General features: G+C 45.3%; 1 protein-coding gene across 1 annotated transcript; it reads right to left on the reverse strand.

Annotated features, from left to right (window-relative positions):
• Window positions 1-225: 225 nt before the first annotated feature.
• LOC131906815 (acyl-CoA desaturase 3) lies at window positions 226-21,291 on the reverse strand. The gene is made up of 6 exons (XM_059257613.1): window positions 21,204-21,291; window positions 11,414-11,696; window positions 7,399-7,529; window positions 5,754-5,959; window positions 3,655-3,887; window positions 226-534 (listed from the first exon to the last, which is right to left on the reverse strand). The coding sequence occupies exons 2-6, from the start codon at window positions 11,694-11,696 to the stop codon at window positions 335-337; spliced, it is 1,053 nt and encodes a 350-aa protein (XP_059113596.1). The 5' UTR covers window positions 21,204-21,291; the 3' UTR covers window positions 226-334.
• Between the last annotated feature and the right edge of the window lie 1,391 nt (window positions 21,292-22,682).

Raw genomic sequence — 22,682 nt, forward strand, 5'->3', positions numbered from 1 at the left:
GCTACCTGTGGAGTCCTTTAATTTAAAACATTTGCTGAGCTTTCAAAGGTCTCTTCTAACCTACTGCTCACCTGCAGTTCCCTGGAAGGCAATGAAGTAAGGAGGTGAGAAGGAGTAAGCAATGAAAAAGCCCCGGGAACAGAAGACTAAGATGGAAAAGTATCTGCTTATGTCATAAAAGAGTTTTTGCCTTTTAATATTTGAATTATTTTACAAGAATACTGTCTTGAAACGAGACTCTTTAGAACATTGATGGTATTTTTCAGTATTTGAATAACATTATTAAACCTCTGCCCAGCTGGCTTTTGGAATAGAAACAAAGACAACCCCAAACTCAGCCACTCTTGCAGCTCCCATCTCCAGTTCTCTTGATCCTGGCCAAGACAGCAGCCTTGGACACTCTTTTCCGGTCGTAAGCCAGGCCCAGGGCAGCCATGCAGTCGATGAAGAATGTGGTGAAGTTGATGTGCCAGCGGTACTCACTGGCAGAGTAGTCGTAGGGGAAGGCGTGGTGATAGTTGTGGAAGCCCTCGCCTGGAACAGAAGCATGGAGAGCAGTTAGGGGGCTCGGTGATGGCTGCTTCCTGCTCTTTCCACACCTCTAACCCAGTGGCTAACAGAACACTTGGCTGTTGTTTGGTGAATGGTTAACCCACTGCCTTCTACTCTAAAACAGTGAGTTGAGAAGCCCTGGTTGCCCTTAATATTTGAAAGCACTGTGGAAGGAATGTGTCTCCAAGGCCAACAGGATACGAATCTGATTATTCTGGGGGAATATTTTACATTGGAAATTGCTAGAATGTCAATATGCTCTGAGACTCTGTGGGCTCCTGGACTGGGTATGTATCAGTGTCTGTGTTTCTTACAAAGGTAAGAAAGCAAACACACCTTTCCCCATGGGACTGGTGTGCCCTGTAAGTGTAGACAGCTACAAGAGGCAAGGCTAGCCAAAAGTCAGAGGAGCTGGGGCCCGGCTGAGGTGGGACTTCTCTCAGCCATTGCTGGTTCACAGTCGCTGCTGGTGCTGCTGCTCCTAGAGCTTTGACCCTGGTGCAGGGGGATGCTCATAAAATAGAACTCCTTTAATAAATTTCTTGTATCATCTGCTATTTAATTTTTTCTGAAACTTATGGTTTTTTTTTTTTTGAATGACAGTTACTTTTATAGTGGATACTAGATGTAAAGCAAAGGATAACCAGACTACAACCCACAGCTCCAGAGAAGCTAGGAAATAAGGAAGACCCAAGAGGGATGCATGTGTTGCTCTGGGAAGGGGAAATAGATGAGATCTCCATGAGTAAACTGGGGATAGGGGTGCACAATGGAGGGTAGGGGATGGGGGATGAGAACATGAGGGAATAGGACAGTCGAACTGCGACAGGGATGGAGTAAGAGAGCAGTTGCTTTCTCTCGTTAGCTACCTTGCTGCTTGCTCTCACCTCCCTCGCTAGCAAGTCTATCCCTTTACTGGCCTTCATCTTCTGGATTCTGGCTATAAGAAAAACGAGCTGAGACATCCGGCCTCTGGACAGAGCAACTACCGGATTCTTGGCCCTTCTGCTCGTAGGCAGCCATTGTTGGACTAGCTGGACCACAGCCTGTAAGTCATTCTAATATATATTCATTCTACAAGCTCTATTACTCTAGAGAACCTGACTTTTCTAAAATTCCTGATTTGGATGAAAATGTGCTATTTGTACAAATATATTACAAGAAATATAAACTGTGACTTCAAGAAGTGTAAGAATCATTGGGCAGTGGTGGCACACGCTTTTAATCCCAGCACTTGGGAAGCAGAGGCAGGCAGATCTCTATGAGTTCAAGGACAGCCTATTCTACAGAGCGAGTTTCAGGACAGCAAGGCTACACAGAGAAACCCTGTCTTGAAAAACAACAAAACAAAACAAAACAAAATTAAAATCTTACTTCCTTTTATAATTTCTATGTACATAGACAAAAATATATGGGAATGAATATTAGACAACATCAACATATAAAGTGCTAAATTTTATAGAATGTCAAAAACATAGAAAAATTTATCACGAAATATAACAAAACAGGTAAGCCCGTGACTCTGGGATCTGGATTTATACATTGTTCCTTGGTACTGGCTGTGATTACAGCTACCTAGAGGCTGAACTAGGAGATAGAAAGTTCAAGTCTGGCCGGGACAAATTAGAAAGACTATTTCCGAGATAAAAACAAGAAAAGAGCTGGGCAAATAGCTTATTAGTAGAAATTCACAGTCAGCCTGAGCTTCAGAGTGAGTGCAAGGCCAGCCTAGACTGAGTAGTGAACTCTTGACTCACAATGTAGAGTAGTGTAAAGAGGGCTTGGGGATGTAGTTCAGTGATGGAGCATCTCCACAAGGCTGTAAGGGTAGTCCCTCGTACTTCAGGGGGGTCGGGACAAAGCAAAAGGGAAGAGGGGGGAGGGGAGAGGAAGAGGAAGTTGAGATTAGAGTGGCAGGAAACAGGAAAACAAGATGAAGTGAGGAAGGAAGAGAAGCTGTGGAGAGATAGGACAAGAAGAGTTGCTGGCTGCCACCTCCAGCAGCCAAGTCGTGAAGAGACTGTATTGGGAAAGTTCATATAATTTCATTTACAGAACACATCTCAGCCCACGTGACTCCGTTTCTATGGCAGTCTAGGAATTGTAGGGTATAGCTTCAGTAGGTAAGAGTCACTTAAACATTGGTGAATGGAAGAACACACGGTGGGGGGGTGTGTGTGAAACACATTGGGGAGGTGAGGCAGTACTCTGAGAAGGCACACTTTTAAGTCCATTGAACAAAGTCCTGATTTCCCTTTTCTTTTTATAGCATGGCTAGTCAGGACACACTAGGCTTACTGTGTTCTCCATTGATACTGCTGTTACAGTCACGAGTCTCCTGACCCTAGCAGGATTGGCCCAAAGAAATGAATCACAGATGACTGGAGAAAGGCACACGTAACCAGGATCATTGGGAGGTTTTTTTGTTTGTTTTTTGACCTTCCAAACAAAGGCAGTATTTTTTATCCTTTCCGTTTTCAACATAAAACGTGTTGCCTGCCTGTCGTATTTTGCCCACTACCACAACCCCTAGTTTTACAGTGGGAGATGTGAGAAACAAAGTGCCTATAAAAACAGATGACTCCTATCTTCCTTGCAGCTCACCAAGTGAGGAGACTGGATGGCAAGAAGAAATAGCAAAGGAAAAGAACGTGGCTGCTCCTAGGTGTGTGGAGGAGGAGGCTCATTGGAGATATGTGGGAGAGCATAGCCAGAGGCAGGGTCATCTGGAAGAGTCCTGAGTGGACGTGACCAGACTGAGCTGTGCCATGTGAGGAGAAGGGGGAGGGGAAGGGAGAGGGAAGAGGGGGGAACCAGGTGCAGCAGCCAGGAGGCCCAAAGGTGCAAAGAGAGCAGATAAACAAAATGATTAGATTATATAGGGGAGAGCAGCCCAGCAAAGCCCCCCCCCCCCCCCCCGCTGGGAAGTTTCAGGGCAGGGGGCAGGGTGTGTTAGCCAGGAGGGCCCTGTAACAAGTAAGGACTAAGACCTGGTGGCCAGGTCTGCTCTGAAATGTTAAATAGGCACCTCAGCCATTTGTCCCAGGTTTGAAACCTAAAAGAGACCACTGAATTCGATAATGCCATAGACTGCTGACTTACCCAGAGATCCTAGGGAAACCAAGGCATTCTCTCGTGGGTCAATGTTCTTGTCATAAGGGCGATATCCATAAAGGTGGGCAGCACTGTTCACCAGCCAGGTAGCATTGAGCACCAAGGCATATCTCAGTAAAGCGGCAACATAAAAGCTGTGTTGAAAAGTCTCTCCCCAGAGATACCAGGGCACCAGTGTGGGCAGGATGAAGCACATCAGCAGGATGCCAGGCTTGTAGTACCTACATGGAGAGATCACACACTGAGTCTGTGGAGAGAGGATTGGCTCTTCTCAGTGGGAGGGGCTGTTGTCTTTCCTCATACACCATGAGTGCAGGTGTGGGGTGGGACCCCCATCAAGAAAGAATGGGGGTGGAAAATCTTCAATGCAGAGTGTTATTATCACTTTCAAGATAAGTCTATGTTGAGCTGAGATTGTCCTAAACTAATCCTACCAGTTGCCAATAGAACAAGGTCTCCATTGTTCTTATTCATAGAGGGATGAGGCCAGTTACCCAACAGATCGGGACCAAACCACATCCTCAGCCTGTGAGGATGCCTGGGTGTTTTTCATCTGGCCCAGAGCTCCCCTGTTTCTCCTATCAGGGTCTTTGACATTTCTCCATTTCCTGCTAACCTCCTCCCTCAAGGTCTTCCCTCTGCAAAAGCTCCAGGAAGCATAATGAATGTCCTTGACCACCTGCAGCTTCTGTCCCTCTAGAGGCCTTGTCCTAGAACCACTGGTTTCCAGAGAGGATTGATTGATGTCCCCTCAGCAGTCAGGTCCTCACCTTCCCAGTCACGGGCATGGCCTGCGTCCAGCTTTCCCGTCTTGCACTGCTTCCCTGTTCTGAATCCTCTCTACGGTCTAACTTACATGCTTTCCTCACTGCTCAGGCTCAACGTTTTCTTCACCTGACCTCCCCTGACCTGACCTTCAAAGCACAGCTCTGATTGTGCCACATGCTGTTGGAGAAACAAGCTCCTCATGGCCAACTGCGTTAATCCCATCTGTGTGTAAGACGCTCGGGATGACATCAGTCTGTCTGTCATCTTTTTTTCCTGTCATATCTTGTAGGTCAAGGAAACAGACTGTATTTCTGGATCATGCATCAGGCTTTAGTTCATTTTCATACTTTCTGTCTGTACATAAACATGCAGGACACTGTCTTTCTGTTGTTTCTGATGCTGTATTTTCTTCAACCCTTCTTGTTCTCCCGGAGCCATCTCTGGCCTTTTCTTGCCTCTCACAGTACAGACAGTATTTTGCCTTGCTTCATGGTAACTTGGTGAGTGTATTATTATTCCTCACCCTATAGGCTATAATCTCCAGGAACCTAAGGGCTCAATGGAATTCATTGTGTCTGTGGCTCTCCTGGATCAGTGAATATTTGTTGCATTTAATTGGTTTAAAAAATAGTTCAGAAAGAAAGGAACAGAGTAACACCACATGACTGTGGACATCCAGCCATTAAAAACTGGGATTTGAAATGAATTGTTTGTTTTTATTTTTGTTTTTTTTTTTTTTTGAAACAGGGTCTCACTATGTAGCCCTGGTTGTCCTGGAACTCACTATGTAGACCACACTGGCTTCAAACTCCCAGAGATCCACTTGCTTCTGCCTCCAGAGTACTAGAACTAAAGACGACACGTGTGCCATCACATTTGGCCGACGGACTGGTTTTTTTTTAATTATTTTTTATTTATGTATATGTGTGTATGTCTGTGTGAGTATATGCCACATGTGCATGTGTGTCTGTGAAGGCCAGAACTGGGTGTCAGATTCTTTGGATCTGGAGTTATAGGAGTAAGCCGCCCGACATGAGTGCTGGGATTTGAACTAGGGTCTTCTGGAAGAATAGGAAGTACTCTTAACTGCTGAGCTACCTCTTCAGTCCCCAGAGTATCTTTGCTTTTTTGAGACAGTCTCATTATGTAGCTCTGGCTGATCTGAAATCCACAGAGATCTGTCTTCCTCTGTCTCTCCAGTGCTGGGATTTCAGGCATGCATCTTCACACTTGGCTGAAATGATGGTTTTGATCATATAAACCTAGACATTCATTCAGGTGTTCTAAGTGCTAAGAGAAGTTCCATCCCCCTGACTCACCTCCTCTGGAACATGACCAGCTTCTCAGCTTTGAGGTCAGACATGTCCAGTTTTCCACCCTTCTCTTTGACAGCCGGGTGTTTGCGCACAAGCAGCCAACCCACGTGAGAGAAGAAAAAGCCACGCCGGGAATCGTGAGGGTCGGCGTGTGTTTCTGAGAACTTGTGGTGGGCGCGGTGATCTCGGGCCCATTCATACACATCATTCTGGAGGGACAGGAAAGAGGACCCCAGTACTGAGAAGAGATTCCCTTCCAGGGTACTGCAACGGCCTAGGTGTCTGCCAGGGCCTGGAACTCTCAGTTTAACTCGCAGAGTTCCAGGAGTCTGACTAGTAAGGGAGGGGGTCTGGAGGAGCACCCTCTCCGGCACACTTGTCCCCAAAGCTTATGTGGGAAAGCAAGTCAAGGGCCCAGAGCTCAAGAAAAGCAGTGTTGCTTCCCAGGGCTGTGTGGTGGGAAACGGGAGGTGAGTCCCAGTGCTCAGAGGGTTTCTTTAGCAGAGAACACAGTGACTCTTTAAACAAGCGACATGAGACAGGGTCCCCTGGAGATGTCTGATCTGGGGGCAGAGAGAGCATAAAGCAGAAGACCCTGGGCGCCAAGGTCCTGCTCTGTGGTAAAGGCACAAAAAGTCGATGTCAGCGTCTTCACAAATGGCATGCCACCCAACCCAACAGGACTAACGTGTAACTGATGAACCTGAACACATTTCAGAAAGACCTAGGGGCTTTGCTAAACTTTATCCATCCCTTTAAGAACGTGTCAGCATTTCTCTTCTTTCTCTTTGTCCTCCAAAGGCAGAAACTGGGAGCCTTCACTACAATAATGATCAGAGCAGAGGTGATTACACACACGTGATAAGAACCTCAGCTACTGTCAAGGCAAAATAACTAATCCATGTTCCGACGTGATTGCCTCATCACCCAAGTCAAGCCCCACACTATAAGCAGCAGCGTATGGCTCGGTGAGTCCCCCTTCCCTAATTTCCTACACTCTATCCATTGCAAACACCATCCTGAGAACTTGACCTGTCCATCATGCTAGCCCTTGACAGAGCAACAAGGTCAGCCTATTTAATGGCACAGTGACTCAGTTTCTTCATCTGTTCAGTGGGTAGAACAATAAGGCCTACCTCCTGGTGTGGCCATGAAGACTAAAAGAGTTAACCTGTGTCAAACGCTGGCACAGTGGCCAGCACATGGAACTATAGACATGTTTGCTCTTATTGTCTGAAATGAGAGTGTTCTTGAGTCTGTGACACATCCCACTCTGACCTCATTATAGTAGGGTCCTAAGACAGTCAGAGCAAAGCATGATTTTCTTGTTAGCTGAGTGTTTAGGAAACCTTCATCAGTGTCTTGATAATGTTCCATGGTCCTTTATGACAAAGGACCACAGCAGCCACACTATGTGATAACCCAGGGAACTTGAGGTAAAAATAAAAGTTATGCTAGAGAACCTGTTCTACTCACTTCCTGTTCCCCTTCCCAGTGACTCGGAGGCGTCCCATGTTGTGGGGGGCTCTGTAGCAAGCACGCACTTGAGAGGCCCACCAAAGACTGCCTCTCTGGGTGCTCATGTCCTCCAGTCTGCCCTGGCTCACCCATAGAGTAGAGACAAAAATGAGCACGGGCAGCTTCTCACCTGGAAAGCCATGGTGTTGGCAATGATGAGGAAGAGCCGCAGCGGCAGGCGCGCCTTGTAAGTCCGGTGGCTCCACAGGCGATGAGCTCCGGCCCCGATGCCCTCAATACTGATCACAAAGCAGACAAATGCTGCTGGGACAGCAGAGGAGTCAGCTGACTGGTAAGTGTGCAGCCGGGAGACGCATGTCGGAACACTCTCCTGATACCAGAGTACGCTTCTCTGGGTTTGAAGGAGAAAGTCTCCGAGACATCATAGCGTTCACCACCTCAAAAAATCATCATCACCTCAAAGCACTCCCCCTAGGAATGGATGTGAGTCAGGAAGACCCAGGCACCAAGTGAGCAGAAAGGCAGGATGTGGAAAGAAGGCAAGTCGTCAACACTGTCTAGCTTTCACTGTTGGACCATAGGAATGTTTTTCCAGGTCCTATGCACTTTAACCTTCAGATCATTTCTCCAAGGGGTTCAAGGTCATCTACTCTTCCAGACCTAAATACCCATAATCAAGAATGTTTGGAAAATGGCAGTCAGAGCTCAATAGAAGGACTCCTCGGTTGAAGAGGAGACTCATGGGACATAGAGCCCGTTCACCTGTTGTGACTGCAGCTTTCAGCACTGTGGAGGGTCTCAGGGTGAGCCAGCCCTGCACACAGTCACGTTTCCATGGAGGTTCGAGCTTTCCTGATTGCTAGCATTATCATAGTCACTGCATATCCTAATGGGTTGGAGTCTAGTAATGCCACGTGGGAGGTGACGGGAAGACATGGATGGCAGCTGCATCCTCAAGAGCAGGGCTGGAAGGGTTCTGTACTTGGATACTCCTTGTCATCAGAGATGACTCTTGGGGTGAGTATGTAGATGAAGTTAAAAGCTAAGTGTTAATCCGGAGCCACAGCACTGGTAAAAGTGGACCCACGGTTTGAAACCAGGTCTTCTACCAAGAATCTGCTCCAGTTCCAGCCATATCGTACATTTCAGTAACACGGCACCCTAACTTAGAACCCATAAGATCAGGAGGTACCATGTGGGTACTCTTTAATGAGGAGAGGTCACTGGGTATACCCAGATGTTCCTCTGATTGTAGCAATAGCCATGGAGCTGAGGCCTTGTTAGAAGCAGTGTAAGATACCCAAGGGGACACGTGGAAACCATGGAACCTCAGGGGCTTCAGAACTTAGCCAAGACTGGGGACACCAAACATTGTACAAACTGCCATGTGTCCTGCGTCAAGAGGCAACCGTTTCCTAAGTGGTCCTTTACTCTACTCTTCTGCCTTCTGTGTCCCATTCTGTTCCTTCCATGGGATCCCAAGGACAACCACAGAGACAGCATCTGTCCTCAGGAAAGTGCTGGCCATATTCTTCTGAACTGGGATGTTAGGCCCCAGAAGATCTCCAGCCTCTGGCTGTGTGGTGGCTGAGATCTTCCCATATAGGGGATCTGGCTGTGCATGTAGAGAGAAACCAGGGGAGGGTGAGCCCTGAAATCACAGGAGGAAAGGGCTTTGGCCAGAGCAGGAGGACCAACAGTGTCCAAATTTGCTTCATGCTGCAGGTTGCCCAGGTATCTTGGCTCCACAGACAATGCTGTCTTAACAGTGGGAATGCCCACACACTGAGTCATGTTTTTATTCTGCCAATAGCAGGTCACATAGATCCCTTCCCTGTCCCCAGGAAGGATTGTGAGTGTCCACATGGGAGGTGAAACTGCTCTCCCCTTAGGGGAGGGTTGGGAAGGTTCTGTACTTTGGCTCTCAGTGTCGTCAGAGAGGCCGTAGTGCAGAGGTCTCTACTGAGTGGTTCTAAAAGGAGAGAAAAGCTTTTAAAGTCCCCGAGTCAGGAAAATGGCGCAAATACAGTCATTCATTTTCCTTTGGGGTAAAACAATAAAAGCCTCTAAAAACTGAAGGAAGACAATTCCAGCTGAGACTTCAGTCCTTCTTGTTCCTGAAGAGTTCTGCTAACCCACATTTCACAACTGCCATTCTATGAGCTTAAGCTACCGACCAGAGCCCGGGGACAAGAGTAAAACAATTTACCATGCAGGTTCCATGTGCCAAATTTCCTCTCCAGAATCTTGGCACACACCGAAGGGAAGGGTACCAAAAAGTCAATGACCACAGTCTTGGCTTTGGATGGTATCTTTTTCCTGAAGTAGCAACCAATGCCAGCCAAGAACAGGCAGTTTGGTCAAACCTGGGACTGAACTGAATGAGGCTTGTGAGGAGTACCCAGGCTGGAGAGGGAGGGAGCTTGCTTGCCGGGAATCAAACTACCCTGAAGACTCCTCTCACCCCCAGGCTTCCTGGTTCCGATAATGTGTCATTGCCTTAGTAGGTAACTAGAAAAACCGAGATCCCAAGAAAGGGGATTTCCTAAGTTGTATTTTCTTGGGACATTAGGTGGATTTCCCAAGATAATGCTTAAGGACCCAAATCTAACCACCTACAAGATGGAAGAGGCCCAGGACAGAAGGATAATACCAGCTCTTCTACACCAATAGAAAGAGAGAGAGAGAGAGAGAGAGAGAGAGAGAGAGAGAGAGAGAGAGAGAGAGAGAGAGTTGTCAAAGAGTTCTAATACCTGGCTCTGTTCCCCCAAACTTTCCAGGAGTATCTGGGAAAAATGGCTGGTTCACCAGCCCTCAGAGAAAGCAAGGGGTCTGCAGAGGCCCCAGAGTCGGGGCTTGTGTTGGCCAAAGCCTTCTTCAGGGCTTTATTCTCTGGCATGCCTGTCCCTGCCCAGGAAGGATGGGTAGAGGGTAAAGACAACTGGTGTTAGGAAGTCTTAGCCCCATGGCATGATACGGCTTCAGGAGAAAGGGGCAGCTGCAGGCTCGGGGGAGACTAGAACACGAAACATTTCTGTAATGTAAATATTCAAAGACCATCGTGTTGACTGGTATGTGCTGCACTGGAATACCTACCTGGAGTGGCAGAGCCACTCACTGTACACGTGGCTGTTACGGGAGCCTGCTTCACCCCGCTCCAGGACAACCAGCCTGGTCCGGCCAGGGGCTTAGGTCTGAATGGTTGTGTGGATAAACAACCCTCTCTTGAACTTTCCTTCTCAATGGCTTCTCCTCCTGTTCAGCATCTCCTGTGTCCCCTGACTGAGCTCAACATTTAGCTCATGGAGTTGGTAAGGTACCTTTCCCCATGTTCCCAGGGAGGGCCTGGTTCTCCTGTGGCAGGAAGGGCTGGGACAGGCAGCCAAGCAAGGGATTCACACAGAAAATTGGTTGGGGCTGGTTGCCTCGTTGCCGAGGTGCTATCCCTCAGTGAGTCCTGCTCATGGTTTCGGGGCTTGGTCCCCAACACTCATGTAAAGTACCCCCAAGGGTTAAGGAGAGGACACAGGGGTAGAGTACCTGTCCAGTATGCCCAGGGTCCTGCACTTACCAACAAAGAACAAGGAAACACCCCAGGCTACTTTTGCCAGATATGGTAGCTCAGGATATAATCTCAGCAGGATGAGGCAGGAGGATTACCATGGGTTCAAGGCCAGCCTGGACTGCATAGAGAATTCCAGGACAGCCTAGGTGACAGAGTGAGATTCTGAAAAATCAAATGAACAAAACAGTCGTGGTGATGGTCGCTGTAATGTCTGCACTTGGGAAGCAGACCCAGAAAAATCAGAGACTTAAGGTCATTCTCTGCTATGGAGTGAGTTCCCAGCCAGCCTGGGCTACATGAGAACATGTCCCACTAGAGAGAGCGAGAGCGAGAGCGAGAGCGAGAGCGAGAGCGAGAGCGAGAGCGAGAGCGAGAGCGAGAGAGAGAGAGAGAGAGAGAGAGAGAGAGAGAGAGAGAGAAAGAAGAAGAAGAAGAAAACAAAACAGACACTCTTGCTTCCCAGTCCCACTGGGCTGTTTTCAGTTAGTTCTATGAAGAACCACAGAGAAAAGCTAGGGAAAGCTGGACACAGAGGGGCCACTGCCCATTGCAAAATCCCTTTCCTTAGAGGGAGGGGAGAAACTTGAGACACTGGCCCAGAACGAAGAAACATACTTACCCCAGAGCAAGGTGTAGACCTTGCAGGCGAGAACCAGCACAAGCCCATACAGGGCCCCCAAGTGCAGCAGGGCCATGAGGATGATATTTCTCCAGACGTACTCCAGCTTGGGCGGGGGCCCCTCCTCATCCTGGTAGCTGGGGTCATGTATGTCTTCTTTCATTTCAGGACGGATGTCTTCTTCCAGGTAGAGGGGCATTGTCTTTATCTTCTCTCTTCCTTTCTGCATGACTCCAGAGGGAGGTGCTGTGATGGTGGTAGTGGCTGTATAGGAAGAGGTCATCTACAGGGATAGGGAGTGGAGAGTTAGGAGAGCAGACGGCAGTAAGCACTTCCCTCTGGCATGCAGCGGGCAGAGGGTGCATTAGACGTCCAGCCCTCATCCCAGGGTCTGGTTTAACTAAGGGCTGGTGGAAGAAGAGGTCTGCAGAAAGTGTGCAGATTGGTTGCTGTCAAACCAACAGGTGCAGGGGCAGTAGGAGAGGAGAACGAACCTCTTGTATCACTGGCAAGCCAAAGAAAGCCCTATATGTACACACAGAGGTTCAGGCAGAGCCTGATTATCCTTTAAAGCTTGGGAAACAAAAATTGGGAAATCAAGTATCCAAGGTGCCATCCACATTTCTACCAACTGATGGCAGTACAACTTAGAAAAGACAATAATGGGGAAATCTCAGAAACCAGCTCCATCTGGACACAAGGTTAAGACTGAACTTGGATTCATCATCTCTGCTCTGGTTCTCTAGAGAAACTCTAGAAGGAATCCTGGGAAGCAACTTTTGCTCTGACTTCTGAGTGTGGACTCTTTGAATAAGATGTTATTTAAAGATTTAATTCCTGGGTTTTATGTATGCGAAGGGCCATATGGACCATTTTCATGTAGTCTGATGTGCTGTGGGATGGTCTTTCTGTATGCTGTGAATATGTGTTGCTACCATTGATTAATAAAGAAGCTGCTCTGGCCTGTGGCAAGACAGGTTATAGCCAGGCAGGAAATCCAATGAAAAATACACAGAGAAGAAGGGCAGAGTCAGGGCAGATGCCAGCCCGCCACCCAAGGAACAAGATGCCAGCAGACTGGTAATACCACGGTCATGTGGCAAAACATAGATCAATAGAAATGGGTTAATTAACGATGAAAGACCTAGCTATCGAGAAGCCTGAGCCATAAACCAAACAATTTGTAATTAGTATTAAGCCTCTTACTGGTTATTCGGGTACCAGCAGGCAGGAAAGATTTATCTTTCTACACTGATGGCCAAAGGGAGGGACATGTGTCTCTTTAGACTATCTCCTTTTTTGCCAGGGCGGTTAAAGCTTCCCTCTTTAGACAGTTGAATTAGGGTGATATTCTGGATTTGCTGTAAAAATTTCTGAAATATGCCACTTTCTGAAACAAATATAAACAGAATAGAAGTAGGAGCCAAGGTCGGGACACATAAATTTGTGTCTAATAACTGTGTGTAAGAATCATTTCCCCCCACACAACCTCTCGGTCTTAGTCACTTTCCGTAGGGTTGGCACCAGTGACTGTTTCTGTTGCTGGCTTTGAAACACAGTCTTGCAATGAGGTGCATGCTAGCCTGAAACTCATCCTCTTGCTGTCGTCTCCCAGCTTCCCAGATTACAGGCAAGCACCACCATGCCCAGTGTAGTTCATTTGGGTTCCCATAGCTTCCTCCCTGGTCTTTGAACAGCTTTCTCTGAAGACAGCACTGATAAACCAGTGGTTTGGTTTTGGCTATTCCATGTTTCCAGATATGTCCTTGTTGGTTTGATCTGACTCCATACTGGAGAATGTCCTGGTTGAGGTTTATTATTATTATTAGTAGTAGTATTAGTATTACTATGATGATAATGATGTTACTTTTACACAAGCTAGAGGAACGTCAATTGGTAAAATGCCTCCATCAGATTGCCTGTAGGGAAATCCGTAAGGCATTTTCTTGATTAATGATGACTATGGGAGGGACCAACTTTCTGTGGGGGTCCTTAGTCTTATAAGAAGCAGGCTGAGCCAGCCATGAGGAGCAAGCCGGAAACAGTGTTCCTCCATGGTCTCTGCTTCAGTTCCTGCCTTTAGGTTCCTGCCCTGACTTCCCTCAGTGATGGAAGTGCGACCTGAAATTAACCTTTTCCTCCCCAAGTTGCTTTTGATCTTCTTTCTTTTCTTTCTTTCTCTCTTCCTCTCTCTCTTCCTCTCTCTTTCTTTCTTTCTTTCTTTCTTTCTTTCTTTCTTTCTTTCTTTCTTTCTTTCTGTCTTTCTCTCTCTCTGTTTAAGTCACAGCAATAGAAACCTAAGACAGGAAGTGACAGACATTAAGGAGTCAGTGTCAATAAAGGTCATTTTGTGTCAAATTCAAGCATCAAGTGGTTTAGAATGCTCTTAGGTTAGCCTCAGTAGGAATCTGTTCAGGAGTTGAAATCTGTCTGTCCTGTGGGTTATATTCTAGCATCTTAAAAAAATACTATTTATATTATTTTGTTAGAAGTGTGCCTTTGTAAAACATCAATAGACAGGAGTTACATAGTTGGGTTCTGTCTGTCTGTTTGCTTGTTTTATGTCTGAGACAGACTCTCAGCTTAGGTTGGCCTCAGACTCAGTATGTGGCCAAGGATAACCTTGACCTTCTAATTCCCCTGCGTCCCTCTACTGGGTGCTAGCATTACAGGTGCGTACCAACACATCCAGTTTGGGGGTATATATAATAATGACGTGTTTCTTTTTTTTTGGTTTTCTGAGACAGGGTTTCTCTGTAGTTTTGGTGCCTCTCACTCTGTAGACCAGTCTGGCCTTGAACTCATAGAGTTCTGGCCTGCCTCTGCCTCCCAAGTGCTGGGATTAAAGGCATGAACCACCACCACTCGGCTAATGAAGTGTTTCTTTAATTAAGCCAAATAGATGGACACCAGGGTTTCAAATAGCAGGACTACCCGTAACATGGCAGATCTTTTTCATCTGAATGTCATCCAGAAAAACAGAAATACACGGAAACTCTGGAGTTAAACAAATTACAAATCAAAATAGACCTAACACATCTACAGGATATGCCATGCACACGCTTGAACTTTTTCGTTAAAAGCAGTACATTTCTTCAATGTAGGTTGTAATCTCTCCCTTTGCGTCTCTAAACTTTTTACTTTGGATTCTTTCTCTCTAATGGTTAATTCAGTTAAAAGTCAAATTTGTTACTCTTTTCAAAGAATCAGCTCTTATTCATTCTTTGTGTTGCCTTTTTATTTCTACTTCCCTAACTTTAGCCCTGATTTTGATGATCTCTTCCTAGCTACATTTTTCGGCATTTGTTCTTGTTTTTCCGAGGCCTTGAGGTGTGTCGTTAAGTTGTTAATTTGTGAGCTCTTGAATTGCTCGGTGCAGGCACACAGGCTATCAGCCTTCCTCTTAGGACTGCTTTCACTGTGTCCCACACATCTTGTTACGTTGTAGCTTCGTTTTCATTCAGTCCTAGGATTTTTAAGTTTTCCTTCTTGGTTTTTATCCTAGGCCAACAATCGTTCTATAGCATGTTGCTTCGTTTCCACGTGTTTGTGTACTCTCCGTGGGTTCCACTGCTGTTTGCGTGAGGCTTTGCTCCATTACGGTCAGGTGGAAGGCAGGGTGTATACAGCAGGTGACAACATTAATCATTGTTATATACATATCTAAAATTGGTGTGTTCTTCCCTGGGGAAGACTGTTTCCTCTGTTCTCATCAGTCCTTAGTTGCCTGTAGCTCTAAATATCGTCGAAGTGTGATGACCACTGTGTTATGGTCACGGAGTTATGTCCACTATGTGGTGGCTGCCATGTGAATGTGACTGTGTCATGGCCACACTGTGATGACCACTGAATGATGTGATAGGCACTATGTAAATGCCAGTCTCTGATGATCACTCTGTTGTGGTCACTGTCTAATATGGTGTCTTCAGTGATAGGGACTTACCTTCCACACTTGGGAAGCAACCATGGGCAATAGCGATAGCCTATAATATTTGAGGGGCCTCTGGAACAACCATGACCACCAACTCAAAAGAGGACTTTAGTAGAACCTTTTTGATTAAGTATTCTAGAGTTGTTTAACAACAACAATCATTAGTTTTCCCAATCACAAAGAACAGGTATCAAGGGAAAGAAATCAGAGAAACAACATCACCCATGATAGCCTCACAAAAGAAGTAAAAGACTTATGCAGTGATCATTTTAAGACATAGAAAAAGAAATTAGAGAAGATCCCAGTATAAAGACTCGCCATGCTCATGGATTGGCAGGGTTAATACTGTGGAAATGGTCATCCTACCAAGAGCAATCTAAGAATTTAGTGCCGTCTGCCTCAAAATTCCCAAGCAATGCTTCACAGAAGTTAGAAAAATGATCTTAGATTTCATATGGAAACATAAAACAACCAGGACATGAAGAGAAGGAGGAGGAGGAGGAGGAGGAGGAGGAGGAGGAGGAGGAGAAGGAGGAAGAGGAGGAGGAGGAGCAGGAGGAGGAGGAGGAGGAGGAGGAGGAGGAGGAGGAGGAAGTCCTGAACAACAACAGAACAAAAATAAAACAAAGCAAAAACAAAAAACAAAATCTGCCAGAGCTATCACCATTCTAGATTTCTAGCTATACTGTAGAGCTATAGTAATAAAAAGTTCATGGTACTGGCATAAAAATAGATACATTGACTAATGAAATAAATTTGAGTGTGTATATATAAGCCCACATCCCTAAAGCCACTGATTTTTTTGGAGGGAAGGGGCTTTAAGACAGGGTTTCTCTATGTATCCCTGGCTGTCCTGGAACTTGCTTTATAGATCAGGCTGGCCTTGAACTCATAGATCTACCTTCCTTTACCTCCTGAGTGCTGGGATTAAAGACATGTGCCACCACTGCCTGGCTTAAGCCACTGATTTTTGACAAAGAGGCCAACAATATACATTTGAGAAAAGACACCATCTTCAACAAATGGTGCTGGTCAAACTGGATAGCTAAATGGAGAAGAATGAGTGAAATGAAATCCTTATTTCTCATCCTGCACAACACTCAACTCCAAATGATTATGGACCACAACATATGATCTGATGTCCTAAAACTGGTAGAAAGAGAAGGGGAATATGCTTGAACTCATTGGCACAGGGACAGACTTTCTGGGCAGGGCCCTGGTAATGCAAGCGTTAAGACCAACCACTGACAACTGGGGCATCATGAAAATAAAAAGCTTCTATACAGCAATGGACACCACCATTCAAGTAAATAGGCAGCTCACAGTATGGGGAAAAAATCATTACTAGCTACACATCTGATAGAGGGTTAGTATCTAGAATATACAAAGAACTCAAAAACTAAGCATTAAAAAATGCCTTTAGTCCCAGCACTTGGGAGGCAAAGGCAGGGGGATTCTGTGAGTTCAAGGCCAACCTATTCTACCTAGCATGTTCCAGGACAGTCAGGGCTACATAGAGACCCTCTTATTTAATAACCAAAAAAAATTAATGAAGAAAGAAAAAAATCAAATGTGAAAGTGGGGCATGGAACTAAGTATAAAGTTCTTAAAGGATGAAATACAAATGGCTGAGAATTTTTTTTAATGTTCAACAGGGGCTGGAGAGATGACTTAGCAATTAAGAGTACTTGTTGCTTTTGCAGAGGACCTGTGTTCAGTTCCCAGCACCCACACGGAAGCTCATAACCATATATAACTACAGTTCCAGGGGATGAGATGCCCTCTTCCCACCTCTGTGGACCCCAGGCATGTATTTGGTGCACATATGTACATATAGACAACATGAAATAAAAAATAATAAATCTTTGAAAACAATGTTAAAAACATTCACCATCCTTAGCTACCAGAGAAATGCAAGATAAAACTACTTTGAGATTTCATCTTATGCCAACCAGAATGGCTAAGATAAAACAAACCAAAAATGCTGACAAATGCTGGCATGGATGTGGGGAAAGAAGAACACTTATTCACCGCTCATGGGAGTACAAACTGGTTCATCCACTGTGGAAGTCAGTGTGGAAGTTCCTCCAAAAGCTAGAGACAGATATAACACACAATCCAGATGTATCACTCGTGGCCATATACCCAAAAGACGATACATCCTGCTACAGAACGTTTGCTCATTCATGTCCATTGTTGCTCTATTCACAATAGCTTCAAAATATGTCAACAGATGAGTGGATAATGAAAATGTGGTATATTTATACAATGGAGTATTGTTTAGATGTTATGAAGGGAATTATGAAGTTTGCAGGTAAATGGATGGAACTGGAAACAGTCATTCTGAGTGAGGTAAACCAGATATCCAGAAGACAGATGTCATGTTTTCTTTCTTTCTTTCTTTCTTTCTTTCTTTCTTTCTTTCTTTCTTTCTTTTTTTGTGGTGTTAGATTAGAATTTTTAGATACGTGTGTTTCATTTGGAATAGCCACAGAAGTTAGAAAATTATCAAGGGGTCAGGGGAGTGGGTGGGGCAGCTTTTAAAGGGAGAAGGTAGACAGTGATACCAAGGGGAACGGAGGGTAATGGGACAGGGCTGGCTGGCTGGCTGAGTTGGCCCTTCCCAAGCAGCATTCCTGTCTGAGCCAGTTGCCAAGGTAGTGGCCACGCAGAACTTGACAGCCGAGAGTGAGAAGGTGGCCAACAGGGGCTGAGCCTGGACAGAGGAGCATGTAGCCAAAGGGGAAAATCCTGGATACTTTAAATGCGACCTTTTTTTTTTTTTTTTTTTTTTTTAATTTAAGAATCTGTCCCAAATAACCCAGCAGTTATACTGGCAATTGTATCCACACTGGTAAGCCAGATGTCTACTGGGATTAATGCTGTTTTATCCGGTGGCTTGGCCACACCCTCCTGTACCTGGTTTGGGGAGCATTTCTCTAACTACCATTTGGGCTCCCTTCAACTTATTCAGGGTGGGTTACAGCCCTGATATTTAGAAAGGATTTAATATGTCACATGGACCACCAACACATGTGTGTGACAAGATCTTATAATGAGAGCAAATATAATTTGCAAATTAGTTGGGACCCATGTCCTGGGTGCTTAAACCAACAATAATGATAATCTGGGTATGGCCTGATTACATCCCCACATCCTCCAAGGGCTATCTTTAGCCCATTATTAGCAATTCTTTTTCCACATCTGGGTCTGGTCTAACATCCTGTGACTATCAGGTAAAACCTTCTGAAATGCGTTAACTTAGCAGTAGCTTTCACCAAGCCTAAGACGAAGAGTGTTGCCAGGCAGCGTCTGGGACCTCGGGCAGAGTTCGCTTTACTGTAAGCCACATCTCCGATGTTTCCACCAATGCATTTAGAAAGTGTCTTGATTTACAACTTCCTTTGTTCTGTTACTGTGAAAACTTCACGAAACTAATTCCATGTTGGAACATGGAAACTGGGGTGACCTAAATCAGTGTTCTTAGGCCATAGTCACTCATATTTGGCTCCAGAATAAACTATCATCTCCTGTCCCTTTGGGGAAGACACTTGTGTCTTTATATCAACACTATTGTTTTAGGTAAACTGTGGCCTTAATAAATATCTCGTATTTATACATTGCATATATGAATATTTTTGGAAAAGAAACCCATCTCAGTAATTTAATTTAAATTTTTAAGCCAGCTGTGGTGGTGCAAACCTTTAATCCTAGCGTTTGGGTGATTGACATTTGTGTGATATGCCTAGTGTTTATCAACTCAAATCCTACTGAACTGTGTGAACATCTGTTGGAAAGGAAGCTTGAATTGTGTTGTTGATAGCGGAAGGATGTAAGAGACACAGAGAAGACCTCTACCATAATTTGGGTAGCCATAAAAAATAAACATCTGTACTTGGTGCCTCCTAAGAAGAATTCAGTTTTTTTAGTAGTCAAGGGTAATAGAAAATGAGATATCATTAAAAAATGCTTTATGTTAATTAAAATATCTTTAAATAGTGCATTTGATACAGGGCCTCACTATGTACTCTGGATGACCTGGAACTCACTATATAGACCAGGCTGGCCTTGAACTCACAGAGATCTGCCTGCCTCTGCCTCCCAAGTTCTGGGATTAAAGGCATGAGCCATCACCACCTGGCTTAATTTGACTCTTTTCATTAGCTTATTGAGAATAGGTAGCTGAACCTGGCTTACTGGGCCACGGTCTGTGTCTCTAAATCCATAGTGACCCTAAGTCCAGCCACACAGTGCTCCCCAAGTCCATCTTTGTGAGTCTTGACATGAGGGTTTTATTTATATTATTAAATATAAAAGTTCGTATTTAAATAGGAGGAAGGAGGTACATGTAATGAAACAGTACAGTTAGATGTGATCCTTCCCCAGCACTGACACATCCTTGTCAACACTGTGTGAAGTCTCTTCCTAGGAGACAACCTTTCCCTTCCCTTGGGATGGGATTCCTGGCAAGTTTTTAACTCTTTGGGGTACATAGCTAAAGCAAAGAACAATGTTGTATGTTTAGCATCTCTCCTTTCCTGTTAGGGTATTTACAATGGGACTCATAGAGATGAGGCTTTTCCCTAAAATTCTGGAATCAGAAATGAGTCTGGCTGGATAGTATTGGGCAGCTACTTAAATATCAGCAGGCATAGAGGTCCTTGTGGTTAGACTCTTCTTCAAAATGGCTTGTAGAACCATGGACTAAATCTGCAAACAAGCAAACAAATAAATCTCAAGTTCTGAGTCCTCTATCTGGTCCTATGTGGGGATATGACTTGCTGAACTGTCTGGTAGGTCCATAATAGACTGTGACAGGACAAGACAGTACAGAGGTTCTTGTATTCTTGCTGAGGGCATTTCAGGTTTAACTAGAATTTGATCTGCTTGATGGTGAATCCCATGGACAATTACCCAGCTCTTTTCTAGGAACAGGAGGTCAGGAACCTCATCTTAGTTTCTGTTAGACTGTCTGCTTGTACGGAACCCCCTCCAGCTAACCGTCTGTCTTAGCTTCTGTTAAACTGATTGTTTCTGTGAAGGAGTGAGATGCCAGGACATGGTTTCTGGACACACTATACTTCAGTCCAAATACCTGAATACCTTACTGTACTCCCAGCTGGCCGGAATAAAGACTTTCAATTGGTTATAAACTGTGTCTGAAGGTCATCTCTCTGTGTGTGTGTGTGGGGGGGGGTTCCCCATACCTAGACAAATACTTGTCAAATACTTAATTTTCCCCTGAGGTAGGGTCTCTTTATATAGCCCTGGCCTGGCTGCCTTGGAACTCACTATGTAGACCAAGCTAGCCTCTAATTTACAGAGATTCACCGCCTCTGCCTCCTGAGTGCTGGGATTAAAGGTGTGTGCCACCATACCCAGCTAAATGTTATTTTCAGATTATTATTTAGCCCAAGGCTTTCTGTCTAAGAAGGAACAAGGGCAAACTATCCCTTTCCATAAAGGTCAATTCTATAAAGCCCATTACTCACCTAGATAGGTAATTACCCCTCAGAGAGAAATTAGGATTTAGACCAACTCTCTGGTAGGCATACAGATGGGGAGAGGGGCTGTGACTAGGTAATAAAGGTGACGGATTTCCAAGACGACCAGCTTCGTCTTCACCTTCCTAATTTGAGAGTTAAAATCTGGCAGCTTAAAACAAAGGTATTATAGGCTTTTGTTTGCCCCCACCAGGCCCCCTGCTGATGGACTGACTCAACAAATTCAAGGCAGGATCAAGACATGATACACAACATGTTGAGCCAATTAACCATCCAATCTTTTACCACAGCAATAGAAACGGCAAGATAGAGCACTTCTTGCTCTCGCAAAGGATTGTTGGTTCCAAGCTCTCACATCCGGTGGCTCACAACTGCCTGCTCTTCCACCTCCAGGGAATCTGATGCCTTCTTCTGGCCTTCATCAGCACTTGGAATTCACATTCACATAACTCACATACAGACGTATACACATAGATTAAAAAAAAAAATAAATCTTTAAAAAAACCTTCTGTGGTGGTTTGAAAGAAAATGGCCCCTAAAGGGAGCGGCACTATGAGGAGGTGTGGTCTTTTTGGAGTAGGTGTGGCCTTGTTGGAGGAAGTGTGTCACTATGAGGGTGGGCTTTGAGGCCCCCTATGCACAAGCTACACCTAGTGTCTCAGTTCACTTGCTGTTGCCTTTGGAATAAGATGTAGAACTCTCAGCTCCTTCTCCAGAGCCATGTCTGCCTGCACGCCACCATGTCCCACTATGATAATGGACTCAACCTCTGAGACTGTAAGGGAGCCACCCCAATTAAATGTTTTCCTTTGTAAGAGTTGTGTAGTCATGGTGTCTCTTTATAGCAATAGAAATCCTAACTAAAACAATTCCTTAAATTTTTTTTTTAAAAGATCACTATAACCGACCATTGGGTGATTAACAACCTTACTTAGACACTGAAGCCAATGAGGATAAAGAAGGTAAAAGGATGGCCAGTGTTTTGGCCCCTGCCCCAGGTCATCCAGTTCCCAGGAGGTGAGAAGACACCTCTGGAAAGGACCCTATACTTCAAGTAAGTCCCCCATCCTCTTCATCAGGAACACTATGGAGACCCCAGAGGTTGAAGTCTAATCAGGGTACATTCTGTAGAGGAGAGTCATTGCAGAGGGAGATGTCCTCAGAACTTCCAAGACAAGCCACATGGACAGCAAGACCTTGATGTCCCCCGGCAGATGACACAAGTGACGGAAGAAAAACTAAAGGAGCCATGAGGTTCCCTCCCAGTCCCTGGGGCCTCGGCTGACCTTAACAATGTAAAGGAAAGGGATGGGGGTGCTTACAGGGCTCCCCTTCTATGGTTGCTGTGGGTGAGGCATTTTTTTTTTTCTTTTTCCAGATAGGGTTTCTCTGTTTAACAGCCCTGGCTGTCCTGGAACTCCCTCTGTAGACCGGGGTGGCCTCAAACTCACTGAGATCCACCTGCTTCTGCCTCCCAAGTACTGGAATTAAAGATGTGTGCCACCACTTTTAAGGCCATGTCCCTCCCAGAGGAGCTATTGGCAGTTCTTGGGTGGCATTTTCTATGCTGGTGTAGGCCAGTGGTAATCGCCCACGTTCCCGTAAATAACCCCTTACTCATGTTCATATAAGCAGCCCTGATTAAATTTATCAGGACACAGACACACACATACCCATAAAGACATAAAATTAGAAGGAGGACTGGCTAGGAAGAATAAGGTAATAGAGTGGGGGGGGGTAAAAAGAGAGGGTAATGGGTAATTGTTATCAAAATACATTATACACATGTATGAAAATGTCATAATGGGGTTGGAGAGATGGCTCAGAGGTTAAG

The sequence above is a fragment of the Peromyscus eremicus genome, chromosome 1 (genome assembly GCF_949786415.1).
Source record: "Peromyscus eremicus chromosome 1, PerEre_H2_v1, whole genome shotgun sequence".
NCBI lineage: Eukaryota > Metazoa > Chordata > Mammalia > Rodentia > Cricetidae > Peromyscus > Peromyscus eremicus.